The following is a 16943-nucleotide window of genomic DNA, read 5'->3' as shown; positions in this document are numbered from 1 at the left end:
GGAACGCGTGAGACAAGAGGGGAGAGTGAGCGTATGTAACTTGTATACCTCGCCGGCAAGGTCTAGAATATCGGTATGGAAATCGAAACCCCTCAGGGGCGATCAAAAGAAAGAAAGAGTAAGACAGGAAAATGCGTCAACTTCGTCTCAGAAAGTAAGCAACGGAGACAAGGTGGTATATCTATATTCATAGGCAGATGATGCTGGACTAGTCCAGGGACTGTTTTAGCGAGCGCTACTATCACAAACGGGGCCATCGAATGACCGTCGTTCCTGAAGACGATATTCCACTTCGGTTTCCACATAAAGCCATGCAGGGCGCCTCGACGGGCCCTCGTCTGTGCTGATTCGCCTGGGGTGCAGAATTAAATTCTCAGGACTGTCAGTGCAGAATTGTAAACTATGGGCTTGCTGGCTTGTACAACCCCGTAGTATGAAAGTCTCGGCGGGCGCCAGCTTGCAGACTTGGCAGAGACTATGGGTGGACAAGCACCGACGAGCCGCCTTTCAGAGTCAAATATAGACATCCGAGCGGGGTCATGTCACTGGATAATGGTCGATGGGCTAGTTTCATTGGTCTCTGTCAGATTTGGGTTTCTGAGGGTCTGGCGATCATGCTGTGTGATAGGACGCGCCGAAGCGCCCGGGATTGTGGCAGCGAGCCACCGGCGGTAAATTTGATAGTCCAGGCACAGTCGTGATGAGCCTGCTTACTAGAGGCGTTCCTGCAACCGATGAAAAAGGAATCTGGACCTGGATGATATGTATCTATTTACTGTAGAGTGCTCCCCGAGTACTACCCCGGAGTATATTCGGGCTGTTTTTTCGGTACTCCCGATTAGGTGTATCGAGAGGGCTCGTCGCAGAATGATTCCGGTATCTCTTTTTAGACCAGCCTGGCTTCATATCTCCCAAACTCCCATGTATACTTGATACACTGAGCTTGAAGATATGTGATGTCTACGAAGGAAAGATGGCGGGGATTATCGGACGGAACGGAACCGGGGTCACCGCCCGCGGCAGAATCTAGAAAAATTGGCGGGGCAAAGATCAACTTGTGCGTTCGAAGTGAACTTGATGGATTTTGCAATTGGCAAGGGTCTCTCGAAATAACAAATTACAACTCACAATGCCTCTTTCCAAGTTGCAGGGAGTCAAGCTCCCCGCTTCGGCTGACTTCCACGGTACTGACCATTCCGGGGAGAGGACTGCATGATTGATATCGAGATGCATGGAGCTGACCAAGGATAGTCCACCTTCGTGATGGCCCTATGATGGAGCTGGTGACTCCCACCATTCGTCAGGGAGGTGTGAACACCGTTTTTGTCATGGTAAGGGCATTTGCTATTCAAACAGGTTCATTCATCTCGAGCTCTATCTAATACAAGTGATAGCCTAACCTGGTACCACCCATTACCACCGTCGACCGTGCCTTGGACTACCAGAAGACCCTGCAGGCCCTCGAGCCTAATGTCAACTTCCTCATGTCGCTGTACCTCCACGAGACCGTGACCCCGGAAACCATTGTCGAAGCTAAGAAGCGTGGCATCACCGGTGTCAAGAGTTACCCGGCCGGCGTGACCACCAACTCCTCTTCCGGTGTCGTCGACTATACCCAGTTCTATCCCGTGTTTGCAGAGATGGAAAAGCAAGAGATGATTTTGAACTTGCATGGCGAAGCCCCCTCCGGCGAGGATGTGACCGTGTTGACAGCCGAGGAGCGTTTCCTCCCTAAGCTCTTCGAGCTCCACGAGAAGTTCCCCAAGCTGCGCATCATTCTGGAGCACTGCACCACTGCTGCGGCAGTAGAGGCTGTCAAGAAGTGTGGACCCACTGTTTCCGGTACCATCACAGCCCACCACCTCTCCATCATCATTGATTCGTGGGCTGGCGATCCGTTCTGTTTCTGCAAGCCTGTCGCCAAGACCCCCGCGGACCGTGACGCCCTTCTCCGTGCTGCTGCCTCGGGTAACCCCAAGTTCTTCTTCGGCTCTGACAGCGCCCCGCACCCTGCTGCCTCCAAGCGTGGAGGCGAGAAGATTGCTGCCGGTGTTTTCACTCAGCCATACACCACTCAGGTTGTGGTCGATGCCTTCGAGCAGGCCTGCGACAACGGGGTCCTCAAGGAGGAGGATATCACACCAGAGATTGTTGAGGGCTTCATGAGCAAGTTCGGACGTGCCTTCTATGGCCTGCCAGAGGAAAAGAAAGAATTCATCACCATCGAGAAGAAGGGCGAGAAGATCTCAGCAATCCTCGAGTCAGACAAGATCGACGTTGTGCCCTTCCGGAAGACCCAGGAGACCTGGAGCGTCTCTTGGTCTTGAGCGACCATGAAATATCCAAATAATGAAGTTATAAACCAAGATACATCTCACATACACATCATCTTACACAGACTTGTCTTGCGTAAGCATGTTAGCCACACTTTCAAGGGCATGGGCTTCGCGGATGTCAATTCTGCGACCTGCGACAACAGGATTACCGTCGTCACCCATGGCAAGCTGACCGGCGCGCTCGAGGTGGAGTCGAATCCGGCTTTCGATGTATTCTTTCCTTTCGACTCTCTTAGACTTAGTCTCCATTGCCACCGTAGCGCCTGGCAAGGTTGCCAACTTTGGCCGAAGCTGCACAAGTGTGGCCTGCAATGCAGGAAGCTGAGAGAGAATAAAAGTTGTGTTTGTTGTAAGGGGCGTTGATTTGGCGTTGGGTCCGGGATCGACGCCGACACGAAGCTGGCGTGCGGCTGGGCTGGAGGTCAAGAAAGACAAATCCAGACTATTCTCAGACGCGCCAGAGCCATTTGCCTTTGCTGTTTCCACCTTCGACAGAATAGACCGTAGTTGTGAGATGACCGCCTCGTTTCGACCGCATTCATCTTTAAGAGAGCGGTTCAGTTTCTTAGTCTCGAGTAATTTCTTGCGCTGGATGTGGATGGATTCGGGCGTAGGTGTATCTGGCGAGGCGCTGAAAGAGAGACCCTATAACAAAGCGCATTAGTATACCGCTTTTTCCCGCGGGTTTAATACGCATTCATCTCGCCCAGACAACTTCACATACCTCGTAATGCTTCAATCTCACCCAAGAGAGCAAGTCCTCCGGCACCGTGAGGATGTTCCGCAATACGTAGATCTCAAACTTGTCAAAGGCTTTATCCACATTGGCCTCAAGCAGTGTTTCCAACTGATGCAATCCATTCTCAATCTCTAGCTTGGCCTCCGGGTAAATAACGTTCCCATCCTCGTCGGTCTCGGGAATAGTAGAGCCGTCGTTGCCATGCGCAAAACCAAGTCGCTCAGGAGGCGTAGCAAGCAATCCAGATTCCAAGCTCGAGATCGCCTGGTATATTAAATTGTTGATCGAGTTGATAATGTCATCTATGAGAGACTAGTGACCTGTTGTTAGCGATATGTCCACGAGGTGGGTCCCGGTCGCAGGTCGCGCGTGCAGCGCGAGTCAATGCGCGTCGGGGAGATCGCGATACATCTTACCAGGGGGGTGTAGCTGAAATGCTCAGTGAGCAATGAGGTCGTCGCATCGTTCATCGCGAGAATGTTGGTTCGAGTTGGGGTGACGCGCGCGCTGGAGAGGAAGCAAAACACGGGGGAAAATCCGATGTTACCGCCTTCTGTCCCACTCCCACATTCCTTGCCCTGTTTTGTATAAGTTATACATGCTGACTTCACGTAATTGGATTTGATACTCCGATGTACCAGGTTGCACGGAATTCCATGTCAGACTAGAACACGAGTGCCATCCCGACTTGACCTAATCACCAGGTACCTACGTCGGCAGCTGAAGTCCACTCTACATGTACACGCCAGCCTCAGATATGAACTGTCACGCTGTGGCAGATGACCACCGAGGATTGTTTTGGTTTTGACCAATTGTTTTAGTTTTGACCAGTAGACTGTTGGCCCATTGGAAGGTTCCCCTCCGGTCCAGGTAGACCCCGAACCTCACCCAATGTGGTTTTTCAATCCATGTGTCTTTGAAATGTATAGAGGCTGTAAAAGAAAGCCATATAAAGCCTCTGCCGGCAAACTGTAGAAGTCCACAGCTGTAAGCGTCTTTCAAACAGAACATGGAAACGAGGTCACTGCCCCCGGCTCAATATTCTTATTGCTCGGTATGAGATCCCCTGGACCAGATATATATCTTCAAGGGGCTTGTCTCACATCTCACATTTAAAGTCACAATGTCAAGAGTTAATCCCCTTCGTGTGCTGGTCATTGTTTCCCATCGGAGTTCCCGACTACCCAAAGCCCAAACCAACCCAGAAGCCCTCTTCCCAAAAGCCTTCCGCCTCCTCAAAACAAGCCATCTCTACACTCCCCAAGAAACACGCCCAGCAACAAGACTGGTAGCAATGCAGAAGTGGCGCACACGGGTGTTTTTCGTCTTCGACATCTGCCATACAACCTACGACGCCAGGCTAGGCCACCTCCCTGAACAAAACAAACTCCCTGTCGTGGTCGTCCACCTCAGCAAGAAGAACACAGCATATCCAGCTAACGCTTGGCTAGCCAAGAGGGTGAATCGAGATATTGCACTCTTCCACAATGCCCATGGCTTTGATGCCGTGCCACCTTTTGTCGAGGATCATAGGTTTGGAAAACCACCGGAGTATGTCAACCCGAGGGATATTGCACTGGTAAAAGCGACCTGTCTTTGAAACAAATATTGCTGCTTGTTTTCCGCTGCTATGGTATCTTGAACAAAACAATAAATCTTAATACATGAGTCTGATTTCGAACGCTAGAAATCCATCGTAAGTTGTGGTGCCATCTTCTCCAGGTCTTCGACCTATGTTGTCGGTTAGTATACCAGAACGGCAAGAGTGCTGCGAGGATAGATGGACATACCTCAAGGAAACCGTCCCCAACACGTCTGCCGCCAGAATTTCCATCCGTCTCTGCCCTCTCATATGCAGCTCGAGCGATAGCCTCCCGCACAAAGACATCAACGTATTTCGCCACGACGCCATTGGCATCTTTGGCAACCTTCGTTTTCTCGTTTTGGAAATGTTGATGTAACAGCCGTGTGAGCAATTTAGAAGGTATCGTCGGTTCACTAGAAGTTACATCTTCCACCGGATTTGAATGTGTAATTTCAGCGAGAATGTAATCCGGTTCCTGAGAGACGGAGCGCGAGCGACTTTTGCTCGATTCATCAGATCCAGACTCTGAACCGGATTGTGAGGCTGCATCGGATTGGGGAGATTCGGCACGGGGACGTTTTTCAGCAGCTGTAGATTTGCCTTTGTATGCTTTTGAGGTGGATGTGGGTGCTTTCGTGCTAGTTTGTTTGGCTTTGCCTTTGGTCTTAGGCGCGGATGATGGCCCCGCAGTGGCAGCTGTGCGACTGGGAGGTTTGAAAGGGAGGCGTGGGCGCTTTTGTGCTGGCTGAGATTCAGCGGCCATTTTGTGTCCCGGATTCAGGCGTGGAATTGCGGATTGGAGGAAGTGGTGGTGAATTTGGGATTCGGGGATTTGGTTATCGCGAATCAACACGCCGGATCTACGCGTTGTCAGGTGACGCGCTGGCCCTAGTTTATTTCGAACATACACCTCGTTAGTAGATACTATGTAACATCGGATATGGTGATTTTTGACTTATAATCCCGGTCATTGATACAATAAAATGTGCTTCTATTTTTGTAGCATCGGTGCAAATATTCTACATCACGCCTAGTTCACGAAGCCTCTCTGTTCTCTTTGTTAATTACATCTAAGACCGAACCAAGGAGATCCTTACTCGGATTTTCTATGCCCGTGGCTTCACTTTTGTGATCAAACTCGTGTCATATTTGCTAGTGGGAGACTAGATTAGCCTCCATCCACCCCCCTCCTTTACAAATTGCTTGAAAACATGCTTAGTTATGCCCAGTACTCTGGCCACGGCGGCCACGGCGACCACGGCGCACACCTCCACGCATACTCCCACATACACCTCTGCGAGAAGCATAGGCCATTCTTCCCGGTGCATGCACCACCATTCGAATGCTCATCTGGTCAATCAAGCGGCGGGTTCTAGCCCACGGCACGCCAAACAAGCCGGAGTTGAAACGGCAGGCATGTAGACCCTGAATCTGCCCCCCAGGGCCATCATGTTGGTTAATCTGGTACACTTTCCTCTGCATATCATGCAGGGCTGACCACGTCGCGTTCAAAATCATCTCCCGCGACATGGCGTGGCGGCCGTAGCCATGAGAAGTGAACAGACAAACGATCCAGTGCCGACGGCCATGGATGGTCATATCGCTTTGTTGGGGTAAGATAATGAGGGCGGTACCAAGAGGGCGACGGACCTCCACAGTGTTATTCTCACTGTGAGAGTCGATATCCATAATGAGGTAGGTCTGTCTGTTCTCGGCGTGTTGCTGGCAATGGCTGCGGTAGATCTCGTAAGCGGCGGGGTACTAAGAGCAATATTATATAAGTATAATTCTTGATGCTGAACTGTAGCATGTGACATACTTGATCTCGGAACTCACTGGCGATACCGGCACCCCACACTCCCTTGCAGTTGCAGGCATCTGATACACCATGTCAGCTCGTATTATTCATTTTGCTAGACTAGATATACATACGGATAAGAGCGGAGCCATCTGGCGCGGTAAATATATCACGGGAGATCTCGGTCACAACGCTGGCTGCGTATGGGACCGTAGAGCTCAAATTGTCTTGGCTTTGGGCGGTGGTACTGGCAATAACATCGCTGGGAGGAGGAACTTCGCTGTGTCCAGACATTATGGAAAATGGTGAATATGGGTATTGGCTTGAAGGAAACGAGGCGGCGATCGAAGCCGCGCGTGAAAATGGGGAGTGGTGTTGGGAGGAAGAGGAGAGAAGGGTGGTAAAAGTGTGAATAAACAAATGCTGACGAAGAATCAAGATTTTGAAAGTGCGTCCTGTGGTCGATGCTCCTCAAATATATCCTCTCTATTAACGTGGGATATACCCCAGAGATACAGGATAGTTATATGGATCGCGAAACGAGTTTCTGTCGAAATCGAAAAGCACATGTTTGAGCTTGAGAGTCGGATCAGACTATCTAGCAAACTCATTTTTAGGTTTCCCCGCATATCTCTACGAAAATATTGTACAAAGCAAGGTATATGAGGTTTCATGTTGTCAAAAGTGGCCTTGAGGCTCTTAAAAAACTTCAATTTGTGGGAATAGACATCATGGTTCAGTGCATGAGCAGGCTTCAGAGATATGAAATGCAACGCATTCATGCTACAACTAACATACAGGAGTAATTTTAATTAACAATATTCTTCGACTCGAAATCAGTTTTTCTTTCGCTTGGGTGTGGGTGTAGAAGCTCCTCTTGGACCAGTCAATTCGAACAAACGGCGGTTGACAAAGCTTTTCAGGCTTTCTCTCTTCTTCAAGTTCTGCTCTTTTTTGTCGTCCTTGGAAGACACCTGGTTGAGAGCTTCCTCGTTGGAAGATGCGAAGTTGAGAGACTTCATTGTTGGCGACTCAGCATTCGAGGTAGCTTTCCTTTTTGCAGTATCCGACTGAGAAGATCGGAGTCGAATGGCGTCAGGCAGATCAGAAGAATCCTGAAAGGTGGTTGGAGATCCAGCACCATCGGGGCTAACCATAGTGCTGAGAGCAGCGAGGGACATCGGAGCACTGTTGCCACTGCTCGACTTCAGATGGCGACTCATCGATCGTGAGATGCTCTTGAATAGACTGGGGCTGTTGCCGTGATCAATTCGTTCAAGGCGACTAATCTCTCCCCTGGCAGTAGCCCCGTTTGTTGCAAGATTGTCTTCGCCCACCGCGACAAAAATGACGACACCTCGGTCTGGTGCAATTCCAAGATGATTCAGTAGTGCTGTTTGGATGAGGCTTGTGTTACGTTGATTGGTGAGCGGTGCAATCAGACTAGGAAGAGCGGAGATTTTGATCAGGTAGGCCGAGTCTGGAGTATTGCCAAACGTCAAAAGAGCATCCTCGCTGAAAGCGACCAAAACCGAGTTTTCGGGACACTGATACGTCTGGGCAAAAAAGAGGGCTAGATCCGACAGAAGTTTGGGTGTCTTCTCCTTTGCCTGAGAGTTGATTAGCGGAAACCCATTGACTACGACACGACACACACCGTGATATTGGTTTTGAGTTCCACGACGACAACTGAATTCTGAGAAACACGATCTTTTGGGGAATGGCTTGGGCCACGGGCTGTGAATGCGTCGTCGTAGTACTTTGTCGTGATGGGCTTTGCAACAGGCGAATCGGGCACACTTTTCAGGGCAAGATAGACGGGCTTTGGCTGTGCAACATACGCAGTAGGTGCCACATTCTCTTCTTGGTTGTCTTCTGCGAACAATGATGGGCGAACCGGCCTCTCGGGCATGATAACCGAGGGTATGTTAGCATTTGGGAGGGTCTTGGATGCCAGAGGGTTGGGAACTTGTTCCAGAGGAATGTTGGTACTCAGACGAGGCAAAGGGGGTTTAGAGGAATCCATTTTGTATTGAAGTGATTGGGAATGGTGAGATGAGAAAGGAAGAAGTAAACAAGCAAATTTTGTAAACAGGGAAGGTATCACGCAAGAAAGGCAAGTTCGCTGAACGCCGAGTTTCCGCTGCTGAAGATCTTGTCAATCCGTCTCCTCCGGTCCCACACGATTTCGCCATTTATGTGTCGAATATAAAGCACTCGATGTTGCGGGATGAATTCCTCATGAGTGGTTTCTTTCTTCCAACTATCCATGCCGACCTCCAGTTGACCTTCAAATCGATCCACGAACCCGATGATATAGTTGTTGCGCTCAAAGTCCGAGTCCCAGGTTATACGGTTGATAATGTCTGATCTTGTCAGGCTTGATACATATTCAAGGTGGTATGTTACTTACCTCCTGCCGGGCGAAGTCTGTTTTCGCCAGCCTTGGGGTCATATTCAGGTGATGGGCTCCGATTTTTAATCTCTAGGGACTTCGGCGAAACGGAGACTTGGTTCTCTACGTTTTCGCAGGTCACATCTGTTTCCTGCAGGGGTAACGCCATTGCTGACTTGTAAAAGGGGTTGGATATGGTGGTAATTTGCTTTGCCAATGCAGATATATATTTCCATCCATCTGCATCCTTTTGTATTATTTTCTACATGGCAAGCAATCTGAAGCTAAACAATCGAATTGGAATGATTCATGTTCAGTCATAGCAGAAACCCAACAATAACCTAATATGACTCAAATCCGTGTTATTCAGCCTTGTTCAGCCCCTTTGTGACTCATAGGGGGCTTACTAGCCCTATACAGTGTTGGCGCTAAGCCACCCAGTGCGACAGGGGTCATTTTGCATTTGGTATTAAATCCTCACTGTCTGAACAAAAGTCTACGATAAAAAAAGAACTTGACAATTCACCTAAAATTTACTTGAATGAAGATTCAAAGTTCAAAAAATAAAAAATAAACTCCGATAGGGGGAATCGAACCCCCGGCTGTCGTGTGAGAGACGACGATGTTAGCCACTACACCATATCGGATGATTGGATAAAATGTATATACACTTAGTGTAATATGAACCAGGACAACAAGTTGAATCTTCAAACCCTGCATGTCAAATCTCATAGATGTCGCAGGGTTCCGATGGCAGACAATAATGTCTTCTCTTTCCCTATCTTTATAGTTGAGACCAATCAAGATAACACACTGAGACAGTAATGAAGGCGAGGATGGATGACTCAGCAGGACTCAACAGCTCCATAAATAACTTCCCGCGATGAAGAATCCTCATAGAAATATTGGTGAGAAAATTGACTATCTCTATTTCCCATGACTTCAAACCGGCCCCTGCCAATCTCCAGGGCGTGGGAGCACCCAGATGCCTACATAGAGGCCCTTCTCGGCTTCTCTACCACGTCGGTGCTCTTTATGAATCTGTGCGGTAGCGTGCATATGGTCGACTTTCTCACCAGGGAGCCCGACCTCTATACAACAATTCTGCCAAAAGATTGGATTTTTTTCTTCGAACAGCATGGAACTCAAGATATTATCCGTCTACTCCTACGAGAGGACATCGAACACTTACGAGGCGCCGGCAAGCCTTCCGTAGATCAAAGCAGCCGTACTTGGAATGGAGGAGCATTTCCCCCCAGAGCCTCTTGGACTACATTTTCAACATCCGTCGACTGACACTCCAACGAGAAATGTGCTCCTCATCTTCAGAGAGCATCCAATTACCAAAGCAAGTTGCTATGCATATGAACCGAAAAAAAGTACACGAGGTTGAATGCATTTCTCAACATGTCGCATCTCTATCAGCCACTGTCAGTAAGCGCCGAGGTGAGCCCGTCACTCATATTGTGGATTTCGGGTCTGGGCAGAACTATCTTGGACGAACGCTGGCCAGCTCGCCTTACTACAAGCATGTCATCGCAATTGAGCGTAGACATCAGTTCATCAGTGGTGCCAAGAGCATGGATGTTCGAGCCAAGTTGGCAAAAGACCCCAAAGCTCAATATTCCCGCAAGGGAAAAAGTTCATGCGATGGCTGCACTGGAACTCCGGAAGTGACTGTCTCTGAAACGACGGGTGCCTCTCAACCAACGATAGAGGGCTCGCAGGTTTCAGATGCCCCCTTTGTCGAGATGCTGGGCGATATGAGTGTTCAACCTGACGAGATACTCGCATCCACCACCAAATGCCCACTACAAGAAAAGATACCCAAGTCAGAAATCCATACCCGCGGTACTCTCAGCTATGTTGAACATGAAATCCAAGATGGCTACTTAGAGCCCATTATTGACCACGTTATCCATCCGTCTCCTGCTGGAGCTTCTGGTAGGAAAGACAAAGAAGAGAGCGATGCTAGATTGATGGTCGTTTCCCTTCACTCTTGCGGAAACCTTACCCACCATGGTCTACGATCCCTGATTCTAAACCCTTCGATTGTGGCTGTCGCTATGATAGGCTGTTGCTACAATCTTTTGACGGAACGCCTCGGTCCAGCTACACATGGCCTTCCTATCCTTCAATCCTTCCATCCTCGACTCAAAGAGACTGGCACATCATATGATCCGCATGGGTTCCCCATGTCGAAATACTACGAGAATTACCGAAGTCCCGGAGCAACAACAGGCATGAAGCTTAACATCACAGCCCGTGCGCTGGCAGTGCAAGCTCCATACAATTGGGGCGTCAATGACAGTGAATCATCCTTTACCCGCCACTTCTTCCGTGCTCTTCTCCAGCGTATTCTCGTTGATCGAAATATTCTTGCTAAGCCCTGTGTGTCAGAAGACGCTTCCTCTGATGGAGCTTACCTAGAAGCTAGAAATAGCTCTATTGCCATGGGAAAATTGCCTAAAGCTGCTTTTAAGTCTTTTACTACATATGTTCGTGCTGCGACGATCAGGATGAGTCGAGACCAGATATATGGTTCCAAGGTGCAGGAGCATATTGCTGCCATGACTGATGAGGAGATTCAATGCTACGAGACTCAGTACTCCCACGCGAGGAAACATATGAGTGTTGTGTGGAGCTTGATGGGATTCAGTGCTCAGCTTGTCGAGGCTATCATTGTTGTAGATCGGTGGCAATTCCTTCGCGAACAGGACTTGGTCAAAGACTGCTGGGTCCAACCGGTGTTTGACTACAGTGAGAGTCCGCGTAATTTGGCGGTCATTGGACTCAAAAAGTAATGAGATACGGAAAGATAATATTTTTTGATGTGCATTCAACTTGAATTATGTGTAGGTACATACATAGGAGGTCATAGCAGCAAACCAAAGTCAGGTGAAAAATAGTTCAATCATCATCGACGAGTAACTACCTCAGCGCAAGCTAGAGAGCACACACTCACTAGCTCCTAAATTGATATAGTATCGATACTTGCGCAATACTAACTTGGTTATAATGCCTATGTGAAAAACGCCTACCCTCAGGACTTGTATGGTACTTTTTTTATTTTGTCTTCTCTTTTTCTGTAAATACACAAGCTTGATATATGTTGATTGTCACGTCTTTGGGGATCATTTATTCACCTCGAGGCCTCAGAGACAGGATAAACTACTGCAGTGAGGACTGTCTAACAAACCCTTCAACATAACATTTCCTCAAAGACATGGCTAGAAGAGCAACTTTCAGAACCGCAATGGCGCGAGATTCGGTGAGGCGGTAGTAAAACAGTTATATAGGCAGTCAAGCTAAATTGGACAGAGATCGTTCAAGGTCCAGAGGCCTCTTTAAAGCTCAAACTCGTTAAGGCTCGGCCACAAGCAATGCGGGTTGTGGCTATGCTTCAAGACACGAGCCTGCTCGTGAGTGATATAGAGGGGCTTAGTAGTTAAATAAGGGCCACCGGCGGACCTAGTCAAGGCCTTGCCTTGGGCAACTCGTCAATCCTGTTCACACATGAAGGACCAAGCTTGATTCCTAGGGAGAGACAAATAACACTGCCGGATATGGGTAAATAAGGGCGTTATACAAGACACGGCTGGCATGGTAGATGGAGAACTCCTCAGATAACGCGAAACAAGAGTGGGAGCTCTTGGGGAGCGTGGTAAGCAATAGCAGCCACTGTGACAGGCTGGGGCTTATCAAAAGATTCTCTGTATGGCCCGAGAGGATGGATACGCTTGTTGGTGCACAATGAGCCGAGACTCAACTACCTCACTCGCACTAGAATCCTGAGGCTGGTATTGATCGATTGAAGCGGTGTCGTTCTAGTTGAATTGCCCGTGATGTGTGCTTAAAGAGCAAAATAAGAGAAATCCGGGGTGAGAGGCGTGGTGAGCCTCAAAAGACCAGAAGCCTCAGTAAGCGGCTTATGCAAGTAGGCCTGTCGAAGCTAATTTATGTCTAATGACCACACACCGTCTCGCGAGCCATGATGTTCCAGACTGTGCTGGACTCCGCCGAGGCGTCACAGCGGTTTCGCAGTCGCGCGCCATGAGGGCAGCCTAAGAATTGGAGCGGCAATCTGGTCACAACTGGCCTTGGCGAGACTCCAAGTTCGTTTTCCGGAAGTGGTATACTCGACTTGTACGTATATGGAGGTCTATACTTGCTGCATCCTGCATGTCGCATTCAATTGCGAGGGGTCAGGATAAGTGGGGATTATTTACATAGCTGTATCATTATCATAGGCTGTTGGCTTACTTGTGACGGGCTGTGTTTCCCTCTCATTGACAGTTGCCATAGGTGTCTGTACTGGAGCATTATCAGGCGTTCGTACAGCAATTTCTTGCCTCAGTTGGAAAGACGCGCCGCCAAAAAGCCATCAAGATACGAATCACACTCCAACAGGCCAATAGAACTTTGATTGACTGATTGGGTGATTGACTGATTGATATATTAGGCAGTAGAATTAAGTTAAAAAGGTTTCGAGCTCGCTACAAGTTCCTGCGAATTTAACATGACTGGGCGTTGTCTTCCTATATCAACTGTCATACGGAAGTTCGAGGACTGATACCAAATTAAAGAGGGTCTCAGTGAAAGCAGAATTGGCCCACCATTTGCTTTCAACTTTCATTCACTTAATGGACCAAATACATTTGTCTCTACCAAGGCAGAGTGATGGTGAAATGAACAGAAGATCCCCCCTTTACATCGCGTACAAAGTCATGAAAATCAGAACATCCGGGGCGAGAACTCAGTTCTGGACAGACCCAAAATTTTCGCAGTAATATCCTACCTTGTGTTCCTGCTGGAGATTGGACTCTAACCCTGATTTGGTTGGAAATTGCAAGCAAACCTACTTTGATATCGCCATACGGGGTAGGAACAGTTGATTCGACCTCATCCAACCCAAATCCCACATATGCCGGTTCAACGATCCATGATTTGTAGCCAAATTCGGTTGGCCTTATTCCCATCACATTTTGGGTCAAAGCGTATGTAGCAGCACCACCCCATGGGTGACTGAGTGAAGTATACTGGCCTAAACCTGGATTGCTTTCCTGGTTCACATACTCCCAGCTTGCACCTGAGTAAGTGGCATTATTGGATACCATGGCACCCCAAAGATTCTCTAGAAGGAAGCGTGCTTCTTCGGATTTCCCCAGCCGAATCAATGCCGGAAGCAGAAATCCATTAGTGTTAGGAGACAAATTTGCACTTGTGTCGTTTGGTTTGACCGTACTAGCGTCTCGATAGCCTGGTCCAAGTCTCAAAGTAGAGATATGTTCAAGAGAAGAAAGAGCCTGAGACTTGTTGGCAACACCGGAAGAAATTGCAAATGCTATTCCAGAAACGGAGAAATCATTCGGGTTAGAAGGAGCTAATGAGTAGACTCCTAATTCTTTATTCCACAGGTTCGCATTGATTGCAGTCTTCAATGATGCCGACATAGCTGTCCATCTAGCAGCAGAAGAATTATCCCCCACAGCAGCTGCTACAGAGGACATACCGCTGAAAGCTTCAACTGCAGCTGCGTTGACAGCAATTCCATCAGTTGGGCCCAGAAAAGCGTTCACATAGCTCGAAAAATCGATCAAGCCAGTCTGATTGTTGAGTTGGGCAGATAACCATTTCACAGCATTCTGTAAAGAAACCCAATTCTCCTTTGCGAACTGAATATCATTCCAGGATTCCATGTAAGATACGAAAGATATGAGGGCCAAGATATGGTAGTCTGGCAAAAGATAGATGCCAGAACCAAGGTTACCGCCAACTGCGAAGGTTTTTGGAACAATGAGTGGTGAGTACCCAAGAGACGGTGCCATCGGAAGCTGGCCAGTTGCGAGCTGATAAACGAAGAGTTGAGAAAAAGTTCCTCGTATGTGATCTGTTCGGCCAGTTGTGACCCCGACAATCCGCACTGTGTGGAGAAAATCTCCCAGCCATACCAGTCGGTCTCTTCGGGCACCATCAACACAGGTGGAATAAAAGTTATTACCCACACCATACTCGGATAGGACCCGTGAAGCATTTGTGAGGGGATTTTTGTAGATCGGTCTTCCCGTTGTATCAAGGGCAACGACATTGCGGATTAGACCGGACTGGTCCTGCCAAGCGCCAAATCCAAATGACCCATCAGTTGAGATTGAACGGCCACTACCAACGTAGTAGTTGCTCAAAGAGACATTAAAAATGGTATGATTGTGAATTGACACAGCCAATCGTCCAGCTTGGACAGTGCTTGAGATGCGATACCAGACTCCTTCTTGGACGTCAAATGTAACGGGGAATGTATCGAGAACATAAGATGTCAGGGTCGTTTGATTCACAAATGCCACGCCATAGCCCATGACAATCGTTGATGGTGGAAATAGTGTTTTGTTGGTGTTTGCAAAAGTGGTCTCAACAGGATAATTACCTGCCAGGTTCAATTGGATTGCCCCCCGTGAGCGGATGCCGAAATTATACCCCACGGACCACTGAATGCCACCTCTTAAGACTTTCGCATCGAATTCAAGAGTATATTCGGTGAAGTTGTAGGCCTCTGCTGTATAGCTTGGTACGCTGCTTGTGACCAGTGCACCGTTACCGGAAACATCCCATATCGACTTCTGTGTCTCTGCATCAAAACATGCAAGGGACACGGCGCGAGCACCCAGATTCCATATATTATCATATAGAGCGTTTGAAGACTTGAATGTTCCCGGAAGCCGTGAAATGTTCTTATGAGCGACGGTTGGCTCAAAAGATACAGATCGGATTGTCACAGTCCCATTCGTTATCAGGTGCACCGTCTGCCAGCGTTGTCCTCCTTGAATCAATGTTGACCGTCTATGTCCAGGACTGGATACATTGAAAGTCTCGATGCGATAAGAATTCGCGAGGCTTGACACAAAAGTGCTTGGTCCATCACTAAATGATTCGTAGAGACCTGAGAACTGCTCGCTGTACTTCATCTCAATCTGACAAGGGCCAGATAGAGAAGCAATCTCAAATAACGGTATGCCCGCTGCGTGAGTTTTATAGTCCAAGGTTGCCATAGGATGATTGGCGTCGAGAGTGAACTCTTGGAATTCGCGGGTTGGCATCTTCGGTACGCTTCCAACATGGAGAGTAGCTGGCAGGAACCCGGCATCAGAAGAGGACCTGAAAGAGTATCTGTCATTAGGTTATCGAACCAAATAATATAGCAATTTGAGATAGATACCTCTGTTGAGATGATGCCTCATCCGCCCAAGCGATTCCTTGACATATATGCAAGTATATGAAAAATGCCAGCATTTTCGTTCATAGAAGTAGAAAGTCAAATAGATAATAATGAACCTAGTTGTGGGCCAGATTTAAGAATGAACAAGATTTGGCTTCCCAGCAGGATTCTCGTGGTTATTTATACCTTGCGATACATAGCTCAATTAGATTTTCGGGTTTTCTGGGGCTATTTTACGAGAATATGTCATTGCCCCCGCATTTGAGGCGAAAAAGGAGCAAATCAAATCTTTAGCTTATAGTCATATCCACGTATACATTGAACCTCATCAGGAACTACCTTCATCTGTCGGCCTCTAATGACCCGAAAGTTACATAATTTATCAGGATGATTTGCCGTAAGTATTCATCTGAATTATTGTGTAGGACCTGTCCACAATTAGGATATAGATACTGTGTTCCCAAATTTTTAAATCATTTCCTAAGCGAACTGCATTTTATAAGTTTTGTTTGCATATTTACAGCAGTGCAAAGATATATCATTCAAGTTTTGTCAGACGTATTTGGTGCGCATTTTTGTATACAGATGACCCCCCAAAAAAGACCGTTATCAAATAGTCATCAGATAACTTCCATGGTATTTGGGTTTATGCATGATCTTACCCCCTCGAACTCATACACACCAGGCCGACCAAGGACGAAAGCCCAGACTTATCTCGGTCTCTCTTCTTCCAGCTAAAATTATTCTGTACCACAGCCCCACCCAAGGATCTAAATCCGGTCTTTTAGCTCGGAGACAAGGGTCGCGAGGTTCAGCTAGCCTATAGGTAGTCATTACCTCATGGTAATATTTAGCGGTATTTCTACGGGGGCATATTACA

General features: G+C 48.0%; 9 protein-coding genes across 9 annotated transcripts; 3 read left to right on the top strand and 6 right to left on the bottom strand.

Moving 5' to 3' along the window:
• Positions 1–1129: 1129 nt before the first annotated feature.
• On the top strand, positions 1130–2327 carry N7508_002837 (dihydroorotase; the record flags this gene model as incomplete). The annotated part of the gene is made up of 3 exons (XM_058460903.1): positions 1130–1184; positions 1252–1331; positions 1395–2327. The coding sequence occupies 3 exons, from the start codon at positions 1130–1132 to the stop codon at positions 2325–2327; spliced, it is 1068 nt and encodes a 355-aa protein (XP_058321480.1).
• A 63-nt stretch (positions 2328–2390) lies between these two features.
• N7508_002836 (MIND complex subunit MTW1) lies at positions 2391–3545 on the bottom strand (the record flags this gene model as incomplete). The annotated part of the gene is made up of 3 exons (XM_058460902.1): positions 2391–2981; positions 3061–3387; positions 3492–3545. 3 exons carry the CDS (start codon positions 3543–3545, stop codon positions 2391–2393), a joined length of 972 nt encoding a protein of 323 aa, XP_058321479.1.
• Positions 3546–4198: 653 nt separating this feature from the next.
• N7508_002835 (uncharacterized protein) lies at positions 4199–4675 on the top strand (the record flags this gene model as incomplete). The annotated part of the gene is made up of 1 exon (XM_058460901.1): positions 4199–4675. The coding sequence occupies one exon, from the start codon at positions 4199–4201 to the stop codon at positions 4673–4675; it is 477 nt and encodes a 158-aa protein (XP_058321478.1).
• An 83-nt stretch (positions 4676–4758) lies between these two features.
• N7508_002834 (CENP-X/MHF2 family protein) lies at positions 4759–5423 on the bottom strand (the record flags this gene model as incomplete). Its single annotated transcript, XM_058460900.1, has 2 exons — positions 4759–4806; positions 4866–5423. The coding sequence occupies 2 exons, from the start codon at positions 5421–5423 to the stop codon at positions 4759–4761; spliced, it is 606 nt and encodes a 201-aa protein (XP_058321477.1).
• Positions 5424–5875: 452 nt separating this feature from the next.
• Positions 5876–6752, bottom strand: N7508_002833 (uncharacterized protein; the record flags this gene model as incomplete). Its single annotated transcript, XM_058460899.1, has 3 exons — positions 5876–6421; positions 6480–6538; positions 6593–6752. The coding sequence occupies 3 exons, from the start codon at positions 6750–6752 to the stop codon at positions 5876–5878; spliced, it is 765 nt and encodes a 254-aa protein (XP_058321476.1).
• Positions 6753–7294: 542 nt separating this feature from the next.
• On the bottom strand, positions 7295–8484 carry N7508_002832 (MIF domain protein; the record flags this gene model as incomplete). Its single annotated transcript, XM_058460898.1, has 2 exons — positions 7295–8068; positions 8116–8484. 2 exons carry the CDS (start codon positions 8482–8484, stop codon positions 7295–7297), a joined length of 1143 nt encoding a protein of 380 aa, XP_058321475.1.
• Positions 8485–8561: 77 nt separating this feature from the next.
• On the bottom strand, positions 8562–9022 carry N7508_002831 (DUF504 domain-containing protein; the record flags this gene model as incomplete). Its single annotated transcript, XM_058460897.1, has 2 exons — positions 8562–8824; positions 8872–9022. 2 exons carry the CDS (start codon positions 9020–9022, stop codon positions 8562–8564), a joined length of 414 nt encoding a protein of 137 aa, XP_058321474.1.
• A 1141-nt stretch (positions 9023–10163) lies between these two features.
• Positions 10164–11657, top strand: N7508_002830 (uncharacterized protein; the record flags this gene model as incomplete). Its single annotated transcript, XM_058460896.1, has 1 exon — positions 10164–11657. The coding sequence occupies one exon, from the start codon at positions 10164–10166 to the stop codon at positions 11655–11657; it is 1494 nt and encodes a 497-aa protein (XP_058321473.1).
• Positions 11658–13609: 1952 nt separating this feature from the next.
• On the bottom strand, positions 13610–15944 carry N7508_002829 (uncharacterized protein; the record flags this gene model as incomplete). Its single annotated transcript, XM_058460895.1, has 2 exons — positions 13610–13683; positions 13712–15944. 2 exons carry the CDS (start codon positions 15942–15944, stop codon positions 13610–13612), a joined length of 2307 nt encoding a protein of 768 aa, XP_058321472.1.
• Positions 15945–16943: the final 999 nt, after the last annotated feature.

This window comes from Penicillium antarcticum, assembly GCF_028974205.1.
Source record: "Penicillium antarcticum strain IBT 31339 chromosome Unknown utg000003l_segment0_segment0, whole genome shotgun sequence".
NCBI lineage: Eukaryota > Fungi > Ascomycota > Eurotiomycetes > Eurotiales > Aspergillaceae > Penicillium > Penicillium antarcticum.
Note: the sequence above shows the minus strand (reverse complement) of the source record. Positions and strands in the feature narration are given on the sequence as shown.